A 22,323-nucleotide genomic window follows, 5' to 3' on the forward strand; every position below is an offset into this window, starting at 1 on the left:
TGGATTTCCGCAGAACAGCAGCCTGCTGTCATACCACCGATGCACATCCAGGGAAGGGACATTGAGAGAGTGGACTCTTACAAGTACCTGGGAGTGCATCTGAACAATAAACTGGACTGGACTCATAACACGGATTGCACTGTACAGGAAGGGTCAGAGCAGACTCTACCTGCTGAGGAGACTGCGGTCTTTTGGAGTGAAGGGGCCACTCATGAAGACCCTTCTATGACTCTGTGGTGGCATCAGCCATCCTGTACGGTTTGTGGTCTGGCTGGGGGCAGCAGCATCACAGCGAGGGACAGGAAGAAGACTGGACAGAATCATGCAAGAAGTCCAGCTCTGTCCTGGGCTGCACTCTGGACACGGTGCAGGAGGGTGGGTGAGAGAAGGGTCCTGGCTAAACTGACATCCATCATGGACCAGGTCTCTCACCCACTGGAGGACTCACTGTCCTGCTCTGGAGAGCAGCTTCAGTAGCAAACTGATCCACCCTCGCTGTGTGAAGGAGAGATATCGTAGATCCTTCCTACCTGCTGCTGTCAGACTGTACAATCAGAACTGTTGACCACATCCCACCACAGTCACTCACCCACTGCATCAGTGGTTTATATAGCAACCTGCTCTGCACAATATTTGTGTAAATCTGTGAACAATCATGTATATTGTTACCGGTACAAATCTTATACCCATTACTGTGCAATAACCCTGCAATGACCTCATACTCACTCTAACTGTACTGTACTGCTTTGTACTGTGCCAACACAAACTGTTCTGTACCTGTATTCTTGCTCATCTGTACTGCTGTTGTGAGAGGTAATTTCCCCACTGCGGGACTATTAAAGGTTTTCTTATTCTTATTCTTAAGCAATATGTCCATGTTACTAGAGAGCACAGAGGCTCTATCCAACGTGGGATGGACGCCGTCTCTTATAATCGGCCCAGGTTTTCCCCAAAAACTGCTCCAATTAGCCACAAAGCCCACATCGTTTGCAGGACACCACCTAGACAACCAGCGGTGGAGCAATGACAGCCGGCTATACTTGTCATCGCTGGTCACATTGGAGAGAGGACTTCCGATTGGCGTAACTGGGCGTCATTAGCTCCTGCGTGTATTACGATCTTAGCGTACTTACGTTTATCCTTAGACAGGAGCTTAAGATAAGACTCTATGTCGCCCGCTCTGGCCCCAGGCAAACACTTAACTATGACCGCTGGATTCTCTAACGTCACATTTCAGACTATAGAGTCACCAATGATCAGAGTGGGTTTCTCAGCAGGTGTTTCGCTGAGTGGGTAAAATATCTTTGCAAGTATTCTAAACAGTGATTTATTACAGTTTATTGCTGTTGTTTAGACATGCTCCATCATTGGACTTCCTGTCTCAGAGCCTGCTTTACCTGCGGGAGAAAAACAGCCACTCAACCTGCCTCACAATAACTGAACTCATTGTGAGCCATGACTGCCCTAATTTGCATCGCATCATCTTTGTGAGGCAGATTCTGTGGCAAAGTGTGTGTGATCAGATGATATGTCATGCAACAAGGTGTTACTGTATGTACAGAGCAGATGAGTGCCTGCACAGGGTGTTTTTATTTTCCACCACCTACCTTCGGTATTGGTTTAGTAGTCATCATACCTTGCATTGAACATCTTATGTGCAGATGACAGATGAATCAGAAACAACAGTGCATCCTGGAACACTGTGGGTTCACCTCCTGTATTGCAGTCCCAAGTCATAGCCCTGCAGGCTGTTGTTCTTCTGGGGTGTGGAAGGGATTTTGGCCAAAAGAGGACATTCGTGTCAATGATGACTGTCTCTCTGCCTCATATAGGTCATAGGACTGCATTTTAAGAGGTGAACCCACAGTGTTCCAGGATGCACTGTTGTTTCTGATTCATCTGTCATCCTGATCTGAGGAAAACAGTCTGTAGCTCTTTTAGCAACTTGTTTTCAAATAATTAAGCCATTGTTTTATATGTTTCTATGCTGATAGATAATATTACATTTCACATGTTCTATAAAGTTCAGCCTTGAAGATGTTGAAGATTTTGTGAGTTGGCAGATTTAAACTTAGTAAATAAACATTGGTTAAAAATCATATGGGCAGTTCTGACTACAAATTTTTGTAAAAAAAAAGGACTGCTGCTTTAATTGACAGGCCTTTGCAGATATCGGACCCACATGCACAGCGTGGACAGGTTGGTGTTTTAAGAGGTGACAGTCTTTATTACGTAACTTAAGGCAAGGTAAGCAGAGTTATACACAGGTGCTCTCTGACGTGAGCACCAAAAGAGCAGGCAGAATCAAAATCCAGGGACAGGCAAGGTTTCGTTATCAGGTGAACACGGCAGCGGTGCAGGTAAGGATCAGGTTCTAATCTTGGTCAAATGGTCAGGTAGGTTACCAGTCTTTCCACAGCAAAAGTACAGGCAAGAGGCAGGCAGGAATCCGAAGTGCTGCTGGCAAGTGGTGAGTACACGCGTAACAATCTGGCGTCTGACTGGTGTGTGAGGTGGCGGCTAAATACTGGTGCTTGATTATGAGATAACTGTCAGGTGTGCGTGATTACCGGGAATGACATGGAAACAGCTGAGACGTAGGTGAGACAAGAAGTGCTTCAAAATAAAACCGGAAACAGGACTAAGACATGACATTACTATCATAGGAACATGCACATAAGATGTTCAATGCAAGGTAGATAGATAGATAGAATACCTTTGTTGTCCTGCGGTGGGGAAATTACCATGATGCAACAGCACAGAGACATATATACAGAAGAAATAACAGAATAATAATTATAAGAAATTAAAACTTAGAACTCAACAGGTTATCAACATCCTGTACATATAACAATGAGGTAAGGTGACTGCACCAAACAAAGTGAGTGAGATATTAAAGTGACTCTGGAGATGTAGCGTGTGTGTGGCAGTGTGGTAGAAATGTGCACCATGTTATGACTGTTCGTTATAAAGTCTAACAGAAGCAAGAAGGAAAGACCTGCGGAATCTTACCTTTCCACAGCAAGGGTGGATCAGTCTGTCACTAAATCTGCTCTCCAGGGCAGACAGTGTGTCCTGCAGTGGGTGGGACTCGTGGTCCAGCATAGATGTAAATTTTGCCAGAACCCTTCTGTTTCCCACCTCTCTCAGTGACTCCAGAGTGCAGCCCAGGACAGAGCTGGACTTCTTAATGACCTTATCCAGCTTCTTCCTTCCTGTGATGCTGCTGCTCCAGCAGACGACTGTACAGAATGGCTAATGACACCACAGAGTCAAAGAAAATCCTCCTGAATGTTCACTGGAGGAGGGGGTGTAGACTGACATCTGCGGAAGTCCACCACCATCTCCTTGGTCTTCCTTGCATCGATTAGAAGGTGGTTCTGCTGACACCAGTCCACAAAGTTCTGTGTCAGTTCTCTGTACTCTGCGTCATCATCGTCAGTGATAGGTCCAACAATTGCAGAGTCGTCTGAGAACTTCTGCAGAACACAGCCAGATGAGTTGTGTCTGAAGTCTGCAGTGTAGAGGGTGAAGAGGAAGGGGGCCAGGACAGTCCCCTGTGGGGCTCCCACACTGCAGGTCAGAGTGTCTGACACGCAGTCCCAGACCCTCACAAACTGGGGACGGTTTGTGAGGTGGTCCAGTATCCACTCTGTCAGGTAATTGTCCACGCCAGCTGACTCCAATTTGTCCCCTAAGAGAGCCGGCTGTATGGTATTAAAGGCACTGGAGAAGTTGAAGAACAGAATCCTCACAGTGCTGCTAGGGAACGATGGAGCAGGAAGATGATGGCGTACTCTACTCCGACGCCAGGCTGGTAGGCAAACTGCAGCGGATTCATTGCTGAGCTCACCATGCAGCGTAGTTGATGTAGAACCAGTTTCTCAGGTATGATGACTACTAAACCAATACCGAAGGTAGGTGGTGGAAAATAAAAAGACCCTGTGCAGGCACTCATCTACTCTGTACATACAGTAACACCTTGTTGCATGACATATCATCTGATCACACACACTTTGCCACAGAATCTGCCTCACAAAGATGATGTGATGCACATTAGGGCAGTCGTGGCTCACAATGAGTTCAGTTATTGTGAGGCAGGTTGAGTGGCTGTTATTCTCCGCAGGTAAAGCAGGCTCTGAGACAGGAAGTCCAATGATGGAGCATATCTAAAAAGCCACAATAAACTGTAATAAATCACTGTTTAGAATACTTGCAAAGATTGGCACAACATTAGAGCGTCTTCCTGGGCATAAGAGCATCAACCGGCCAAGCAGGAGGACGCGATTTCAGTCTCACCATAAACTGAAAAATCACCGGAACACCGCACATGCGCTAAATTCTTCCTCAGCAGGTGTCGACAAGGTCGTGATATCGCTGCAGTCTAATGAAGCAGGATGCACAGAAAACTTAGCTTTGTTGGCAGGTGATTCTGTAAGTGCCGACGGTGGCGAGCTGACTGACCTGTCATTCCTTTAGCAAATGCCATGTGTCGTAACGTAATCGACAGTTGTCAGCATTGAGACGGGCTGAATAAATAATTGTTATCTTGATGAATGTTAACAATGTGGGTCTAATTGTGTGTCAAAACACGATTCTTCAAGAGTTACAAATATTTGCTGATGTTGCGCTTAAAAAGCTCGTGGGCGTTTTATTGCGAAAGTCCGGTGACTGGCCCCGCCCCCGGTTTCCCTTTTTCTTATCTCGTTTTGAAAGTGGAGAAAACGAGAATGAGTAAATCAGTATATCGCAAATTTGTCTTATCGATTTACGGAAACGAAACGCAGCATAAAAAGACGGTATTCAATTTTCGTTTTACACATGAATAATGAATTGCACTTCATGCAACCTCTTTTAAACTCTTTTTCACAAATTCTGCATATTTTAACTAATTTAAAATTGCTATAAAATAAATACATTGTATTAATTCTTGGTGGAATTCAGAGACGAGTGAACAGAAGCCTCTCTGTGTCAGTCCAAATGCCTGCAGCTCATCTGGATGAAGAACCGCTGCGATTTCCTGCTGACCAAGGGCTGCACAACAAGATTTATGTGTTGCCACAGCAGGAGGTAAATCCAAGCACATCTAGTGGAGGTTAGTAACGATTTCCCCCACTCTGACCTTTCTGTGTCTTAGTGGCTTCTCAATGACTACAGCATTCATCTCATCTGCTTCATGCATTTTCTCTTATCGCTTGGTTCAGTTTGTTCCAGACAGACGCAGCTCCCTCCCGCTCCTGCAACTCTGGCCAGTCCTATCGCACTCTAATTTGTTTGTCATCGTGGCGCTGTTATTATGTGTTTGTGTTAGACTGAGACAAAGAAAAAGCAAAAAAAAAACATATCAGTTCCTCTGAACAGACTCGGTCAAGTGGTGAGAGTACCAGAACCAAGGCATTGTGTGTCATGCAGGTAACTGAGGGAGGAGGGTTGAATCAGAGGCATGTTTTTACAAAACAGTCAAAAGTCTGTAAACGTCCACACAACCTTAGAACTGTGACTGAGCGACTGCACGGCAAAGATTCTATTGTAGCTCAGTAGATTGAACAGCAACAATGAAAAAAATACAAAACCCAGGCCCAAGGTTGTCTATGACCAAAAGACAACAAAAAGAAACATGAGAACTCCGTCAGTAAAAATGTGTCACTGTAATAAAACCAAAGCAGCAAACCAGAAGAGCCACAAATCACATCCTGCTTCATATGTCGTATTTGTCGTAGGGCGTGTGTCTCCATCATTCTCAACGCGCCTTTGGAGATGCTTGTGCCCAGTGTCTGATACTACATTTACCAGCCGCCAGCAGGGGAAACTGTCCCCTGTATCGTGTATATGTTGTAGGTCAGGTTCCCCCTCTAAGCTGTACAGGAGACAGTCATCTCACTGTCTATGCAGCAGAGCGGCCAGTCGACCTGGTCATTTTTCATTGTACAGAGATGAGATGATATCAACCACCACATCCCACCAGAAGCAATAAATAACTGGTCCTTTTGTGTTTGATCGTTCAGAGCGCAGAGAAACCGTACGGTGTCATTCAAGCCTCAGCAGCACCTGCATTTTATTAGTAGCATCCAACGAGTTCGAACGCAGCCGAGCACATCCTCGCCACCTGATGCTGAACAAATGAGCGTTGATGCTTTGCGTCTTGTGGTGGAAATTTCCCATAAAGAGGCAGATGAGAGTTGTCTTTTGTGAGATTTTTTATAAAAATAAATTAAAATTAAAATAATGGTGAAAGCAATTCAAAAACATGGATGTTGATCGTGCGCATCAACAAACCAAAAACCAGCTGGAAGACCAGTGCACACACCACGAAGGTGTGATGCAAAGAGCCCACGATCCTCAAGTTGCTTCTGCCTTTTATCCCCTCTGTCCGACCTCGGTGAAACGTCTGTGTGGCCCAATCAGACTGCATGCACCATCTCATCCCTGTCACTGTGTGTGGAGATGTTTACATTATCACCGCTGCATCACTGGCGTCTGACGATCAGAGAGGAAGGAGCGTTAGGCTCAACAGACAGAGACACAACTCCCGGCCTTGGGATTTGGAGCTAGAGTCCACAGTCTATCAGGCAGAGACGACCATTGAACAATGAAGGTGAAATGTCAAATACATAAGACAAAACACAAGATATTAATTACAGAACATAAGTCATAAATCATATAATAACTGCATAGAATAAGGAAGAAACAATTTCACAGAGTCACAGACAAACAGTCTGTGACTCTGCGTGGTTCATGAGATACACGTTATTCAGTGACAACCTTTGTTTTCACATTGTCATGACAGGAGGAAGGTTGCTCATATGCCTGCATTTCGGAAAGTCTCTTCTGATTGTGCTCCATGTATAATTGAATGCACAGGGGAGGCATGTAGATCCTGTTTGGAAATTTGCACCTATTACCGGACCCACAGTCTAGTCAGTGCTCAGAGTTCCTACAGTACATGTGTCTTGTATGTAGGAACATTAGTCTTAGTATCATTACATAAAAAGAGAATTTAACTACACTCACGTTACAGAGGCCTTTTTTAGGTCCACTGTCTGTTCTCCCTGTGGTGAACTGACTCTGGTACATCACTGAGTGGAGAAGAAAAGCACTTCTTGGTTCCCTTCCATGCTTCCAGTTTGAATGTTGCTTGTGTGTATACTGCTGACCAAATGTTCCCATAATGCTCCCTCCACCTGCGTCACACTGGGATGACAGCGGCTTTAATATACAAAGGTTTAATGGCCACAGTGGAGTAGAGTGAAACATATTAGAGGTTGCATGTGCAGATGTAAAGACAAATTCATAATAATATTGGCATCACTTAAACCAAACTGTGCTGTTGTTGCTGTTATTTCTGTATTCTATATTGTGTCTTAGTCTGTGATTTGATTCACTCAGTGAACCCTGGGAGCTGGACTTGGCACAGAGAGGCTGATCAGAGGCTGACGGACTGTATTTCCTGCCTGCATGGTCAGCAGAGCCCAGACTGGCCCCCACTAAGTAATTGGTCCTGCTCCATCATTTGATAGATGCCCTCTGCTGTCCTCCCTGGCCCCTTTCTTTCCTTTCAGCTATTACCTTATAGCCACGTTCAGATATCAGAGTGTTGGATGTTGCATGAAACGGGGGTGATGTGAACAATCTCACCTTCTTATCTTCCTCACACCCCCTCTTATTCCTCCTCGATCTCTTCTCGTTATCTTTTCTCCCTTTCTCGTTTATTATTGTGTGTCTCTTTCTCCTTCCTCTTATTTTGCCTTTCCTTTTTAATTCAATCAGTTTCTGTCCCCTCAGCGCATTTCCTGTTCCTATCAAGCGCTTTTCCGTCCATGCAGCCAACCATCCGCGCCCCCGCGGACAAATGGCGCTCCTCAGCACCCTCCCAGCTAGTGGGGTGGTGGGGGGTATTTGCCGTTAGTTGAGTCGGGCGCCAGACAGAAAGACAGACAGACAGAGAGAGAGCGAGAGAGGGAGAGTGGAGCCGCGGCGGAGCGCAGCATCGAGGACACTTCTATCTTTAATGATTCCCTGCTCATTGGTTCGAGTTCGGGTTGGTGGAAAACAAGGTAGGAAGCCTTTCTTTGATCCGTTGCTGCATGTGTACACTGTAAGCTCTTCGCTGGTTCGGGCCGTGTACGACCATGTGGACGAGCGGGTCCCACTGAAACCGAAGCTTCGATGATTTGTCGTCTGTCTGCTGATAAACACGCTGCTCAAACGCTGAGCATCACGTTTCCTCCTTCTGCCTCCGGCATCTGTGTCCTATATTCTCTTCAAGTTCTTCAGGGGCGTGAGTGAAATACAGAGGATGTTGCAGGGAAAGGCTGAGCTGCACGCAGCCGCCTGGCAGCGCTGGGTCTGTGTCGGAATCAACTTCGACGCTGGCGCAGGTTTTCATAATGTTAAGACAAAGTCTGTTAGGCGTAGACTTATGTTTAGACCTAACTGCATGAAGGATGAGAGCAGTGCCAACGTGACTGTTATGAGCTGCTGACTGCGCCAATGTCAGGTGAGCTATACGGTCTTTTCTCCACCACCAACCACTGGGAGCAGGACTCCTCGGTCCAGCTGCACCAGTGCATCTGCTCCAAGCGTCCAGTTCTCAAACTGTTTGTGTCGATGTGGGCAGCTGCGTATGCGACACATACAGTACGGTCAGCGGTGTTAAGCTGTGGGCTTTGTCTGCTGTCTGTGGGGGAGAGAGGGGATCCTCAGTCTGAGCGCTGCAGCGCGCCCTCCCTGGGTTTCCCCTTTTCTACAGTTTTGGGGCTTCCCTTGTTTTCCCTGCACCAGCCTTCATCCCAGCATTCCTTCTCTTTCTACTTGGGGCTCATGGCGAACACCATGGTGTTATGTGAGACATGTATAATTCATCTTCCTGTGTGGAAGCTGTTTGCCACCAACACACTAATGTCTTCTGAGCAGTACCCGAGTGCTGCTTTGCTTTTTGTACAGGCTGATGGATAATTCACCCCCCTTTCTTTTTCCTCCCTTCTTTCACTTCTCCTCCTCCCTGATCTTTACCTGCTTTAATGTTCTCTGCCCCTCTGTGTTTGTTTTTTACATTTACAAATTCAGCAGATTCTCTGACGTGAAGTCACTCACACGCACACTCTGCTCCCTTGTTCTCTCCATCCTTTTGGCCTCATTTATTCGGGGGATGCATTGCTGCTCTTTCATCACCTCCCCATCTCGTTCACGTGTGCATTTACAAGTCACTCTTGGGAAAAGCTTTGGCACAAGCACAGCTCTTTGCCGCTGGCTGCTTAGCTCTGACGGAGGAGTAGGCTGTTACATAACTGCAAACTGTAATTCTGCTCTGCTGCAAACATTTAGATAGAATAAATAATTTGTTGTTTTAAGCTTTTTGTATGACTGATTTTGTCAGGGACAAATATAAGGATTTTTCTCTTATTGCCTCGGTTTCGAAATTAAAGCTGACAGAAAGAATTCATAACAATTTTAATTGAAGCAATACGTAATGAAGCAGCTTCAAACTCACAGCTGATCATTTAGAGCTGAAACCAAAGGAGCAAAAAGCTTCTGTGTGACTGAGTCAGTGACCTGCCTTGTGTCTTTGTGTTGTTAGAAGAAGATGCTGCTGCCTTTGATTGATTCAGGCTCTCGTTGGCTGCTCTGTCAACCTGTTTTCTTATGTTTCATTCCTTCTCACTCGTTCCTCGTCTGCTCCATCTGCTCATCTCATTCTCTCATCCTCACACATCTTGTCTGTCTGTTCTCCTCATTATCTTAATTCTCTCTCACTCGCCTTTCGTGTGATTTTGCTCACTGATCTCCTAGCTTTGCTTTATCTCCTCCACGTATGGCTTTCTTCGTTCAACCTCTCGGACTCTGTTCCCACACCACCTCCTCCGCCTGTTAGTGCTACAGTATCTGTCATCTGAGGGTGCAGTGACAAATGCTGGTGCAGTGTGGAGGACAGGCAGGGCTCTGAGTGGCTGAGTGGGTAATTTCAGCAGGATTCCTTGTCTGTAATGACAGAAATGTGTGATGTTCTAATAGATTTCTCACATTTTAGTACTAGAGGGAGCAGCAGAGCTGAGCAAAGCCAGGGGCATGCACAGAAGGGACATGGCTGACATCCCGGAGGAAAGCATGTCTCCAGTTAAAGCCTACAGTACGCAGACATCTTGTAGTGATATTTATCACCTCAGAGTATTTTCAGCACTTAGACATGGAAGCATCACTGAATGTCTTCTGATCGAGGGTCCTCCTTTGACTGGCAATTCCAGTGTCTGCTTCCTTTGCTTCTCTGTTGCTCCTTTCCTCTCCATCCACATCCTCCACCTTCAGGCCTCTGCTTTTAACCCGCACTGCTTCCTCTCTCATGTGAATGACGAGCAGTAAATGCTTTCGCTCATGCGTCTCTTCTCTTTTCTCAGGAAGCGAGCGAAGCAGAGTGGTTAATGTCAGTGATGTCATGACAGCGTCTCTGTTCCAATGCAACACTGGATGTTAATGCTCAAAGATCTGAAGAAGATTTTCATTTACACATCTGGCCAGGATAATAAAGGGATGCACCAGCAGGTTTTATGACCTGCAGTAACAGCATAATTTCCAAGGCTGTAGCTCAGTTGGTTCGGTATGGCACCACAGGAATCAACAAAGAAGAGAATGCTGCAGCTTCACAGGATGTGACCGGTGCTGCTGAAGGGGTTTGAAGTGTTTAGTGGGAGGGAGAAGTGGATCTTGCTGCAGGAGCAGAGACCTTCTCCATCTCTGGCCCTGCTGCAAAATGTTGTAGATTATCTCATGTTCTGTCTTCAGCTGCCTAAACAAAAGCTGACCACAGTCCATCTCATGTTTGTTTGTGATCAGAAGCCTCTGAAGTGGTGCTTCAGTACCACAACTCAGCGTTAGGCTGCCACTGAAAGCTCAGCTTGTGTGTCACTATAGCTGCATCCTGGCAGGTCTCTAGTTGCTTAACTGAGCTCAGACCTGGATCCAGAGCAAGTGGAACGTCTCACTGTTGCACCAAACGCATTGAGACATTAAGAAAAAGAGAAACAAAACCTTCAAAGGAAATATTTTTTTTCATTTGGAAAAATTATTTCTTCCTTCTTCTATGCAGTTATTATATGATTCATGACTTATGTTTTGCAATAATATCTTATGTTTTGTCATCCATCTGTTTTATGTATTTGACATTTCACCTTCATTGTTCAATGGTCGTCTCTGCCTGATAGACTCTGGACTCCAGCTCCCAAACCCAAGGCCAGGGAGTTGTGTCTCTCTGTCTATTGAGACTTAGCGCTCCTTCCTCTCTGATAGTCAGACGCCAGTGATGCAGGTGTGAGAATGTCAGTATCATGCTGACAGTCTACGCTTCTATGCTGATTCTGAGAAATCAGCTGGGGAAACGTTCTGCACTATAGGGATACAGATTAGTGGAGGAATGAGGCATACTAAAAGGAAAAAGCTACTATCAGTGGAGCATAGCAGGCGACTGGCGAAGCTCTGGAGGCGAAAACCAGCATCCAAGGAGGAAAAAGCCTGTGATGAGATGAGGCCTGGGCAGCACCGGTCCTTACAACAGAGGCTCAAGCACGTTTGGTCACTTGGCAGAAGCCTTATGGGCTCCGTGGTTCTGAAACGTTGTCAGTGAATGATGGAGCTGCTCTGACTGTTTATTTAGTAAAACCTCAGGCTCTTAAATGTTTGACAGTGTTCAGTTTCTGATTCCCCGGTTCTGAATAAACGTGACTGTTCAGCAGTGAAACCCTTTGCAACCTCACAGCTAAAGACAAACGTCTAACCTTTAATCTAGTCTGAACCAAAAGTCAATTCTAACCTCAGCCCTAAAATCACTAATTTTCTAATCTAGTTTTCATGTTTTTTGCTGTTCTTCGGTGAAGTTCTGTTGGCGAAGCGCAAAAAAAGTCTTTTTTTAAATTGTTACGTATTTGAAATGCTTTTAGTCAGAAAGGGTAATTGTTCTGATGACACTTCATTCATACTGTTCAAAGTTAATACTTAAGACTGTACTTAATCTTGCAGCTGCAATAAAAGCTAAAAGCCGTATTGCTTTCTGAAAATAAAGCTACATAAAAAACATGTGTTCTCTTCTTCTCGCTGGTACAGCAGCAGTAATGTCATTAGATCAGAAGTCTTAGTTTAGCATCAGCTTCACCTGACTGCAGAGTGAGGGGAGCGTCTAGCTGTGGAACATGCTGCAAGTGTGTACATGTTTTTCCTTCGACATGGGGACCATAAACCATGTTCTTTCTATCAAGGTGAGGACACTGCGACAATGTGGGGACACTTGGCAGGTCCACATCAGTCCGAAAGCTTTTTTGAGGGTCAAGGTGTGATTTTAGGGCTGAGGTTAGAATTGAGGTTTGGTTCAGATTAGAGCAAAGATTAGACGTCTGCCTTTATTTGTGATGGTTATGGTAAGGGGCCGTGTGTGTGTGTGTGTGTGTGTGTGTGTGTGTGTGTGTGTGTGTGTGTGTGTGTGTGTGTGTGTGTGTGTGTGTGTGTGTGTGTGTGAGCGACCATATGCTTCACAGCGTCCGTTTGTAATCAGAGGCTTATGTAAGATGAGATCATGTGACCTTTGCAGAAAAACATCCCCAGGCTTTTGGTTGTTTGTCGTCTGTATCTTTTCTTTGGTCACAACATTCAGGGATGTTTTTATTAAGATAATTTCCCATTGCCTCAGGTCTAACAACAACTTGCCTCAGCATATTTGTGCCTCTGCAGGATGCTGTTGCTTTTAGATCAAATTGTAAATTGATTCAAAAAGTAATTACTGTATGTGGAATTTGTTGGGTTTAATTGTGTAAGGTCTTAAACCTTACCTTTGTAAAGTGCCTTCAGATAAGCTTGTTGTGATTTGGTTTGAACTGAATTGAATAAACGACACAGGAGTTGCTCAACTTGACTATATATTAGGAAGCGTATGCGAGACATGACAGTGGCTATCGTTCAACTTGATCATGGAGATGATGCCTCCATAATCGTGTGAAGGACTCCACAGTCTCCACGTGCACTATGTATGTTCTGCTGCTGTGTTGGGTTAGGGTCCGAGGTCTTATCTCTCTGCACCAGCACGGGCTGCTCGTCCTGATAGCTGACAGCTCCGGTGTCTTTTACAGCACAGTCACTTTCACTGAACTCTTTTATTACTGCTTTGGCACAGACAGCTGCACTGGACCGGAGCTGATAAGTGGCACTGGCACCAAGTGTACACACTGGCTTTAGCCTCTCACGTATGAGGTTTGCTGTGTTGCTGCTGGCTCACCTCACAGCCACCAGGATGTGGGTTTGTCTGTGTGTTCTCCCCGTGTGTGTGGGGGGTCTTCCCTCCACAGTCCACAGATGCAATCAGTCAGTCAAACTGCGTTCCTCGAGGGCCGGTGTCTCTGCTGATCACCCTGAATAGTGTGTCAGTTATCTTATCCAGCTGCTGATTGACTGAACACACCTGATCAAGGTATTCTGCAGGTTCCTGGGAGGGGAGAGTTGGAAAACCAGCAAGGGAATGGTTTGAGTTGGTCTAGTAGTTGAATGAAATCAGTTCATCAAAAAACCTTTCCACATTCTAATTAAACACGTTTTGTGTCTGGTTGTGTGCCTTGTGCTGAGCAGGTCGTGGAAATCTTATTATAATAAATCTACAAGAGATTACCAGTGTGATGATCATCAGATAGAGGGGTTAGGGGGTTCTTAGTGGGTAGGGAAGGCTAGGGAAACGAAAGGTTCCGGTCCTATCCCTGTCTCTGGCTTCAGGTTAGAGACTCTGCTTCTGGCACCTTGAGACAGACACTTCACACAAGCTCTCCTAGTGCATGCATGGGTTAAATAGCATGTAGCAATAGCGATAGCAATAGCGCAGTTGGTAGGGAGGTGGTCACCAAGGTTGGCGCTTCGAGTCCTTGCCATGGTTGTTTGAGTGTCCTTGGGCAAGACACTGAACCGAGCGAGTGTGGTGGAAATTTCCCATAAAGAGGCAGATGAGAGAGTTGTCTTTTGTGAAATTTATTATAAAAATAAAGGAAAATAAAAATAATGGGGAAAGCAAATCAAAAACATGGATGTTGATCGTGCAAAATAACAACCCAAAAACCAGCTGGGAGACCAGTGCACACACCACGAAGGTGTGATGCAAAGAGCCCACAATCCTCAAGTTGCTTCTGCCTTTTAACCCATTTCCCTGGCACCGGTGGAATGTCTCTCTGCATGAATAGAATTGTTTGTGCCACTTTATCTCGCTGTGAGTGAGAATGTTTGCTTTCTCACTTCTGCATCATTGTGTCTTGTTATCCAAAGGAAGGAACACCAAGCTTCGAAGATATGATGCATTCGGTTTTACAGCCTTGGGTCTGGTGGGGAGTCAGATAGGAAGGAGCCAGAGACTGGGTGTAAAAGACAAACGCATATCATAAACTATTAGTCACTCAAATGGAACATCAAATGTTTAAACTTGATGTACAACAGGGCACAAGAGATTAGTTGTTTGTGTAACAATGTTCAGTATTGGACCTAACCAGCACATGATGACTGTGTTGGATAAGAAAAAGCACAAAGTACAATTTTTCCCATCACAGCGAGCGCCTGGTACCAGTGTGTGAATGTGAGGGTGAATAAGAAGTAGTGTAAAGCACTTTGGATCCTGGAAGGGTGTTTAAATGAGCTATATTTGAATAAGAACTATTTACCATTGTAACAAGTGTGATGGTGACAAATTAAGGATTTCTTCTTCTAATTCATTTTACGAGCATGCTGGTAGGGAGTGGATCTGACTACATACCACTATGCCATATTAGATAGAGTCTACTTATACATTACCGGGAACGTCCTTCCACTTTCCACAGCTGAATTAATATCTTCACACATGAATATCACAAGCACATGACAGATAGACACCAATTAACATCTCTTTCACTTTCTTACATGCTTGTGCCTTTTGTTAAATCCTTCGTTTAACGTGGTAAAACAGTGAACGGCATTACAATATTTCCCACAGTACAAAAACAGGGTTGGTAGATTTTTACAGTCAAAGTCAGCAGTAACACGAGCCTTTAGAATAGAATTGGATTTGCATTCATAGTTGGGTTTTTGTTCGATGAAATGAGTCCTTGTGAATTAATTTTGTGATTTATATCTTTGTAAAGAAACTGCAGAGGCCTGAACCTCCTGTGCTCCTCCACCTGAACTCCAAACTCTCTTTGCATTTTCGCACTTCTAGTTGAATGAAACAAATAGAATAAAGCCTTAGTCATTATCACATTTATTACTGTCAAAATTTGACTTCTCCATTTAATCCATTCCCTGGTTAGCATGGGGCTTACTCAAGGACACACCTGAAGCCCTGGTGGGCCTAAACCTGGGACCTTCTGCTTCCCAGAGATACTGTAGAACACAAAAAGTTGTTTTACATGAACATGAATCAGTTCCCCTTCTGCAGGGTACAACATCTCTCTGGACCTCTTCTCTAAACTCATTTCATTGATTTACCATTTTCCACTTATAGCACAAGGCAATTAGACATGACAGTTAGAGCCTGGTGGCAGTTAAAGCATAGTTCAGTAGTAGTTCAGGCTTAGATGTGTTGTCCTGCCTTTATGACTTTCAAACATTCAGTTGATTTAGCTCTAGAGCACAGCTCTAATAATATTTAGATAGAAATGAAACGTGTAGGGTCTGATCAAGACCACAATGACGGTTTTGGCCTTTTTGGAGACTTGCCTCTGGCCACTGGTCAGTCAAACGGTCTGTGTGTTGGCTTCTGTGAGTGTAGCTGTGTTGCCTTGCTCGTCCATCATCTTGTGGTCGCTCTCTCTTTCATGCCTCTGGGCTCCAGCTCCACAGTAGCTCCTTGTTTTTCGTTCATCTAATACTTTCTACTCTGAGGCTTTGTTTTCAGCTCTGCAGCCTAATACTTATAGTTAGGTTTAGAACGCTGTCCATCCAATCAGAACCAGGGGCAAACACTCCCCCCAGTGGCAGGGTCAGTCTGAGAGAGTGGAGCCTGAGAACCCACGGCCCGTAGAAAGCCCGCCAGGAGATGCCCCTGCGCCCAGAATGGGTGTCGACCCCAGTCCACCACCCCTACACAAGCGGAGGGGTGCCTGCCCTATCGGCCTGACCATATCCCCCAGTGCCACATCGGACCCGCAGCACAAGGCTGGCAATTGGTGGGGGTCGGCAGAAAAGAGACCACCCAGGCAGCGGATCCATGTACCCCGGGCAGAAAACGGGACCCCCAACAAAACCGCACCACACGCATATGTACTCACACATACACAGACGCACACCCACACAAACATCTACACACACTACCACAAACTCTCTACAAACTAGTCAATCACACGTGAACCCATGCACTCTCAGATACATTCTCGCACCCACATAATTCGCTTAATCTCATTCATGGGGGGAGTAGGTGTCCGACCTGCCGCCAACGTGGCCCCAGGCAGGGACCGCAGCACAAGCCTCCCCAACCCGGTAAAAGCAGGGGGCAGCGGGAAGGGCACCCCAGAACCCTGCAACCCAGCTTGAACGTGAGTGTGTGGAACTAGAGTGCACTGTAAGTGGGTGACACCTCCAGGAGCACGACCGCTGGCTGACGGTGTGTCCCCCGGACAGTGTGGTGTTCTCTCCACCAGTGAAAGAGCCCAACCCCGGCCCTGAATGTATGTGTATGTGGCTAGGTATGATGAACTCTGGGAGATTGACAGTTCCCCCGAGGGGTCCAGCAGACAGAGCTCTGACCCCAGACTCCCCCGTGACAGGCCCGAGCAGTTACCAGAGGGCGTCGGACCGGTAGGGCAGGCAGCGCCTCGCCCAAATAGGGGAGAGACACCCCTCTAGGCACAGGCAGGCACCCCCGGAGGGACCCCTCCGGACACAGGGCAGGTGTTCACATACTCTGCCAAAATTGCTGCACAGGTGAACATGACCAGAATGCATGTAGGAATCTGTCCGCTGTGTTATCTGTATAGGCAAATGTTTGAGTTTGTGATACCCATTTGGAACATCCTTTGTCCTGTATAACGTGTTCTATGAAGAATTCTATATTGTATTAGTTGTAAATTTGTATTTTTTGTCATTCTGAATAAGATAGAACATATATTATTCGAGAACGTGTGATTAGTGGTGATGCCCAGATCAGCTTCCCATTTAGGGATCGGAAGGCTCACTGTCTGATCAACATTGAAAATTAAAATATAGATTTTTGATACTCTCCTTTTCCCTGATATATCAATAAATAGTTTTATTGCTGGTGGTGGTTGTATCTGGATAAGAGTCGTCTTAGTTTTTGCATTAAGTATTGACTTTAGTTGTTGGTATTCTAAGAAGTTGGCACTAGTGATTTCATAGTGGGTCCCTAATTCTTCAAAAGAGATAAACTTGTCTCTTGTGAAAACATGTTTCAGATGTGTTATCCCTTTGATATGCCAAGTTGGAAAATGTATTCCCTTTTTGTTTTGTATTATGTCTGGATTGTTCCAGAGAGGTGTGTTTTGGCAAAGAGTAAGCGAAGATCCAGTAATTTTAAGAAAATCCCACCAGGCTGTCAGAGATGTTCTTATGCTAATGCTCTGGTAGCAATTATGGTGTTTGATTTTGGTGCTGATAAATGGTAAATCTGCAACTTTAATATTTCCGCAAAACGTTTGTTCAATGTCTAACCATGAGGAGTCTGTGGACTGGGTTTTATCCATTTGTGGACATGGTTCAGTATGTTGGCAAGAAAATAGTAGTGGAAGCTAGGTAGTTCTAGGCTGCCGCGGCAATTAGGTTTTTGAAAAGTTTTTAAGCTAATTCGCGGTGGCTTGGTTTTCCACAAAAACTGAATTTTTGGCAGGATCATAATTTTTATGGTGGCAATTCTTCCCATTAGTGAAATGGGTAGACTGCCATTTTTTGAGGTTGGGTTCTATTTGTTTTAATAATGGGTTGTATTTTAGATAAATAAGCTTTGATAGCTTAGACAACAATTCAATGCCCAAGTATTTAATGTTCCCTGAGTTGAGTGTGGTTCTCTACAGCTGCGACCCACTCTTAGTCTTAGTTATCGCATAGAGACTGTGTCTGCTTCCCGACCACCTAAACTATACAAGTCACTCACAAATCAAAGAGGAGTGACTTACCAGAATTTAATAAACATCAAAACAGTTCCTCTTACGGAACAAAGTAACAGTAAGCTAATAAAGTGTGGTTTATTAAATATCAGATCTCTCTCATCTAAATCCTTTTTAATAAATGACTTGATAAGTGACCATCACATAGATCTGTTCTGTCTCACTGAAACCTTGCTGCAGCAGGATGAATATGTTACTTTAAATGAGTCGACTCCAATGAGTCACATCAACTATCATGTTCCAAGAAGTACAGGTAGAGGTGGAGGAGTAGCAGCAGTTTATAAATCAGATTTATTAATTACTCCTAAACCTAAACATAGTTATAACTCATTTGAGAGCCTCACTCTGAGCCTTTCTCACCCAGACTCTAAAACTCAGAAACCAGTTGTGTTTTGTATTGTTTACCGTCCTCCTGCTCCATATTCAGAGTTCTTAACTGAATTCTCTGAATTCTTATCTGACTTAGTTCTTAGCACAGATAAAGTCATTGTAGTGGGAGACTTTAACATTCATGTAGATGTTGACAGCAACTGTCTCAGCACTGCTGTTAACTCCTTAATAGACACTATTGGTTTTACACAGCAGGTAAATGAACCCACTCATCGTTTTAACCACATCCTCGATCTTGTCCTGACATATGGGGTTGAAATTGATAATTTAATAGTTCTTCCCCAAAACCCTCTGTTATCTGACCATTTCTTATTAACTTTTGAATTTAGCACAACTGACCCTATAACAGCTGGAAAGAAATGTTACTATAGCAGATGTTTATCTGACAATGCTGTTGCCAGATTCAAGCAGATGATTCCATCATCTTTTGCCTCAATGTCTTGCAGATACACAGAGAACAGTCACCTTAATCCTTATGAACAGGTTGACTGTCTTGTAGATGATGCTGCAGCTTCTCTACGTACAATGTTAGACACAGTGGCTCCTCTGAGGAAGAAGACAGTGAATCAGAGGAGGTTAGCTCCGTGGTATAACTCAGACATCCGCAGCCTAAAGCAAAGGACTAGACAACTAGAAAGACAGTGGCGTTCCAACAAAATAAATGTAAACTGCATTGCATGGAAGGACAGTCTAATGAAATATAAAAAAGCACTTTGTGCTGCTAGAAAAACATATTATTCCTCCCTAATTGAGGGAAACAAAAACAACCCCAGGTTTCATTTCAGCACTGTAGCCAGGCTGACAAAGAGTCATAGCTGTATTGAGTCTACTATCCCCTTAAATCTCAGCAGCAATGACTTTATGAACTACTTTACTAATAAAATTATCATCATTAGAAAAAACATTCAGCAGCGACTTCTTCCAAATGACAGAAAGCACTGTCTAGATCCATCAACTTTAAATTTATTAAATCCTCTGTCTTACCTAGACAGCTTCTCCCCCATAACTCATATGGAGTTAACCTCAATAATTAACCCTTCCAAGTCGTCCACTTGTCTTTTAGATCCAATCCCAACCAGATTACTCAAAGAAGTTCTACCTTTAATCAGCTCATCCATATTAAATCAAATCAACCAATCTTTACAACTAGGCTATGTACCACAGGCTTTTAAGGTGGCTGTGGTCAAACCTCTCTTGAAAAAACCAACCCTTGACCTGGACAACTAGCCAACTATAGGCCCATTTCAAATTTACCCTTTATTTCCAAGATTCTGGAAAAAATCGTGGCTAAACAATTATCTGACCACCTTAGTGGGAATAACCTGTATGAAGATTTTCAGTCAGGATTAGAAAACATCATAGCACAGAAACAGCTCTGGTTAGAGTCACTAATGATCTTCTATTAGCTTCGGACAATGGTCTAGTTTCTGTCCTTGTCCTGTTAGATCTTAGTGCTGCATTTGATACAATTGATCATCACATTCTATTACAGACACTAGAACATAGAATCGGGATTAATGGAACAGCATTGGGATGGTTTAAATCCTATTTGTTGAACAGATTCCAGTTTGTTCATGTTAATGATAAATTCTCCACACGCACAAGGATTAGCTATGGAGTTCCACAGGGTTCTGTGCTGGGTCCAATTCTGTTTAGCTTATACATGTCTCCTCTTGGTGAGATTATTAGAAAGCATTCTATTAATTTTCATTTTTACGCAGATGATACTCAGCTATACATGTCCTTGGAACCAAATGAAACAGATCAACTAGTCAAAATTCAGGGTTGTTTAAAAGACATCAAATCCTGGATGTCCCAAAACTTCCTTCAACTAAACTCAGATAAAACCGAGATTCTTATTGTTGGGCCTAAAAATCTGAGAGAGACACTATTGAGTCAGATAGCCACCCTGGATGGCATAACATTAGCTTCAGATTCTACTGTGAGGAACCTTGGTGTCATGTTTGACCAGGATCTCTCTTTTACATCATACATTAAACAAATCTCCAGAACCGCCTACTTCCACCTTAGAAATATAGTTAAAATCAGAAGCATCCTCTCTCAGAGCGATGCAGAGAAACTGATCCATGCATTTGTTACCTCTAGGCTGGACTACTGTAACTCCTTACTCATAGGATGTCCTAACTGTCAGGTTTTCGTTCCTGGTTTTATTTTGAAAGGACTCTTCTGTTTTTGATCCCAGTTTCCGGTTTTATTTTGTAAGCATTTCCGTTTCTCATCACACCACAGCCGTTCCCGCTTCACTCCCGGTCCTCATTACACTCACCTGTTTGGTATCAGTGATCGGCTCCGTGTATTTAACCACCACCTGTCACATCGATTCTCTGCCAGATCGTTGTTTACTGATTCATTGTTCTCACGCTCCAGCATTCGTCTTGTCAGCTTACCCCGTTATCGACTCTGTTACGTTTTGGATCTTTGCTTCTCGTCTGATCCTGACCACCCTCGTAAGTCACTCTGTTACTGAACTCTGCTCGTTTCTGGACCTGTCTACGCCCGTCGATTCTGTTTCTGTGATCTGAGCCCTTTCTGGTTTTGACTCCCGCCTGTCCTCGGACCCGAATTCGCCTAACCCCTGTGGAGTTATTAATCTGTGCCTTCCTGTGAATGACCTGGACCGTTTTGTGACCTGGATTCTGTCATTAAATACTTCTTTAATCATATCCACTGTCTACCGAGTCCTCGCTGTGCATGTGGGTCCGTTCATCTGCCGTTCCGTGACAGAACGATCTGGCCAGACTTGGACCCAGCCAGCACTCAGCCTCCGGTCAGGTCAGTGACTGTTTTTCTCGCTCCTTTTTTTTTTTTAACGGCGAGTATAATCCACCCGAGGGAGCATGGAGTTCACCTGTGCCGAGCTACCTAGGGAGCTACGAGTTTATTTTAAGATCCTCGCGGAGGATTACCGACGGGCGGTTACCCCGAAGAGCCAGCGCAGCGCCGTGGAGGTGGCGATATTGACGCTGGAGGACGATGACAGTGTGTTAGAGCGCCCCAGTGTTCGTCGCCTCTATGAGCGACTGTGCGCTAGGTCTGATGAACTAAGCGACGCGCTCCGCACCACGCCAGCGCCGGTCGCACCGCCGAAGGTTTCGGTTTCCTTCTCCCCGCCCCGTCGGACCGTTGTGTCTGCATCAACCTGCCCAGCTCCATGTTTGTTCCGCTGGGAGGACTCCCTGCATTCATGCGGTCCCCCGTCTCCAGTTCAGACGCGAGCTGTTCAGTCCCCAGCTCAGTCGTGTTTAGCCCAGTATCCAGCTCAGTCGTGTTTTGCCCAGTCCCCAGCTCAGTCGTGTTTTGCCCAGTCCCCAGCTCAGTCGTGTTTTGCCCAGTCCCCAGTTCAGTCATGCTCCGCTCAGGCTCCAGTCGCCGTTCAGCCTCGCCACGCTCACGCTCTAGTGCAGCCCTGTCACGTTCAGGTTCAGTCTCCAGCCCAGTCGAGCCCAGTTCAGTCTCCAGTCCAGCCGAGCCCAGTTCAGTCTCCAGTCCAGCCGCGAGCTGTTCAGTCTCCAGTCCAGCCGCGAGCTGTCCAGTCTCCAGTCCAGCCGCGAGCTGTCCAGTCTCCAGTCCAGCCGCGAGCTGTCCAGTCTCCAGTTCAGTCGGGTCACGTTCCTGTCCAGTCTCCAGTTCAGTCGGGTCACGTTCCTGTCCAGTCTCCAGTTCAGTCGGGTCACGTTCCTGTCCAGTCTCCAGTTCAGTCGGGTCACGTTCCTGTCCAGGTTCCAGTTCAGTCGGGTCACGTTCCTGTCCAGGTTCCAGTTCAGTCGGGTCACGTTCCTGTCCAGGTTCCAGTTCAGTCGGGTCACGTTCCTGT

At 45.2% G+C, this 22,323-nt stretch overlaps 1 protein-coding gene across 2 annotated transcripts in view; it reads left to right on the top strand.

Annotated features, from left to right (window-relative positions):
• Window positions 1–7,673: 7,673 nt before the first annotated feature.
• Window positions 7,674–22,323, top strand: part of slc8a2b (solute carrier family 8 member 2b) — a 42,890-nt gene continuing 28,240 nt past the window's right edge. The window contains exon 1 of one of the 2 annotated variants that reach the window (XM_055513976.1): window positions 7,674–8,054. In XM_055513976.1, coding sequence (XP_055369951.1) covers window positions 8,009–8,054 — 46 coding nt within the window. In that variant the 5' untranslated portion in view covers window positions 7,674–8,008. The remainder of the gene's footprint in view (window positions 8,055–22,323) is intronic. The other variant, XM_029171747.3, reaches the window with a different exon arrangement.

This window comes from Betta splendens, chromosome 13 (genome assembly GCF_900634795.4).
Source record: "Betta splendens chromosome 13, fBetSpl5.4, whole genome shotgun sequence".
Classification (NCBI taxonomy): Eukaryota; Metazoa; Chordata; class Actinopteri; order Anabantiformes; family Osphronemidae; genus Betta; species Betta splendens.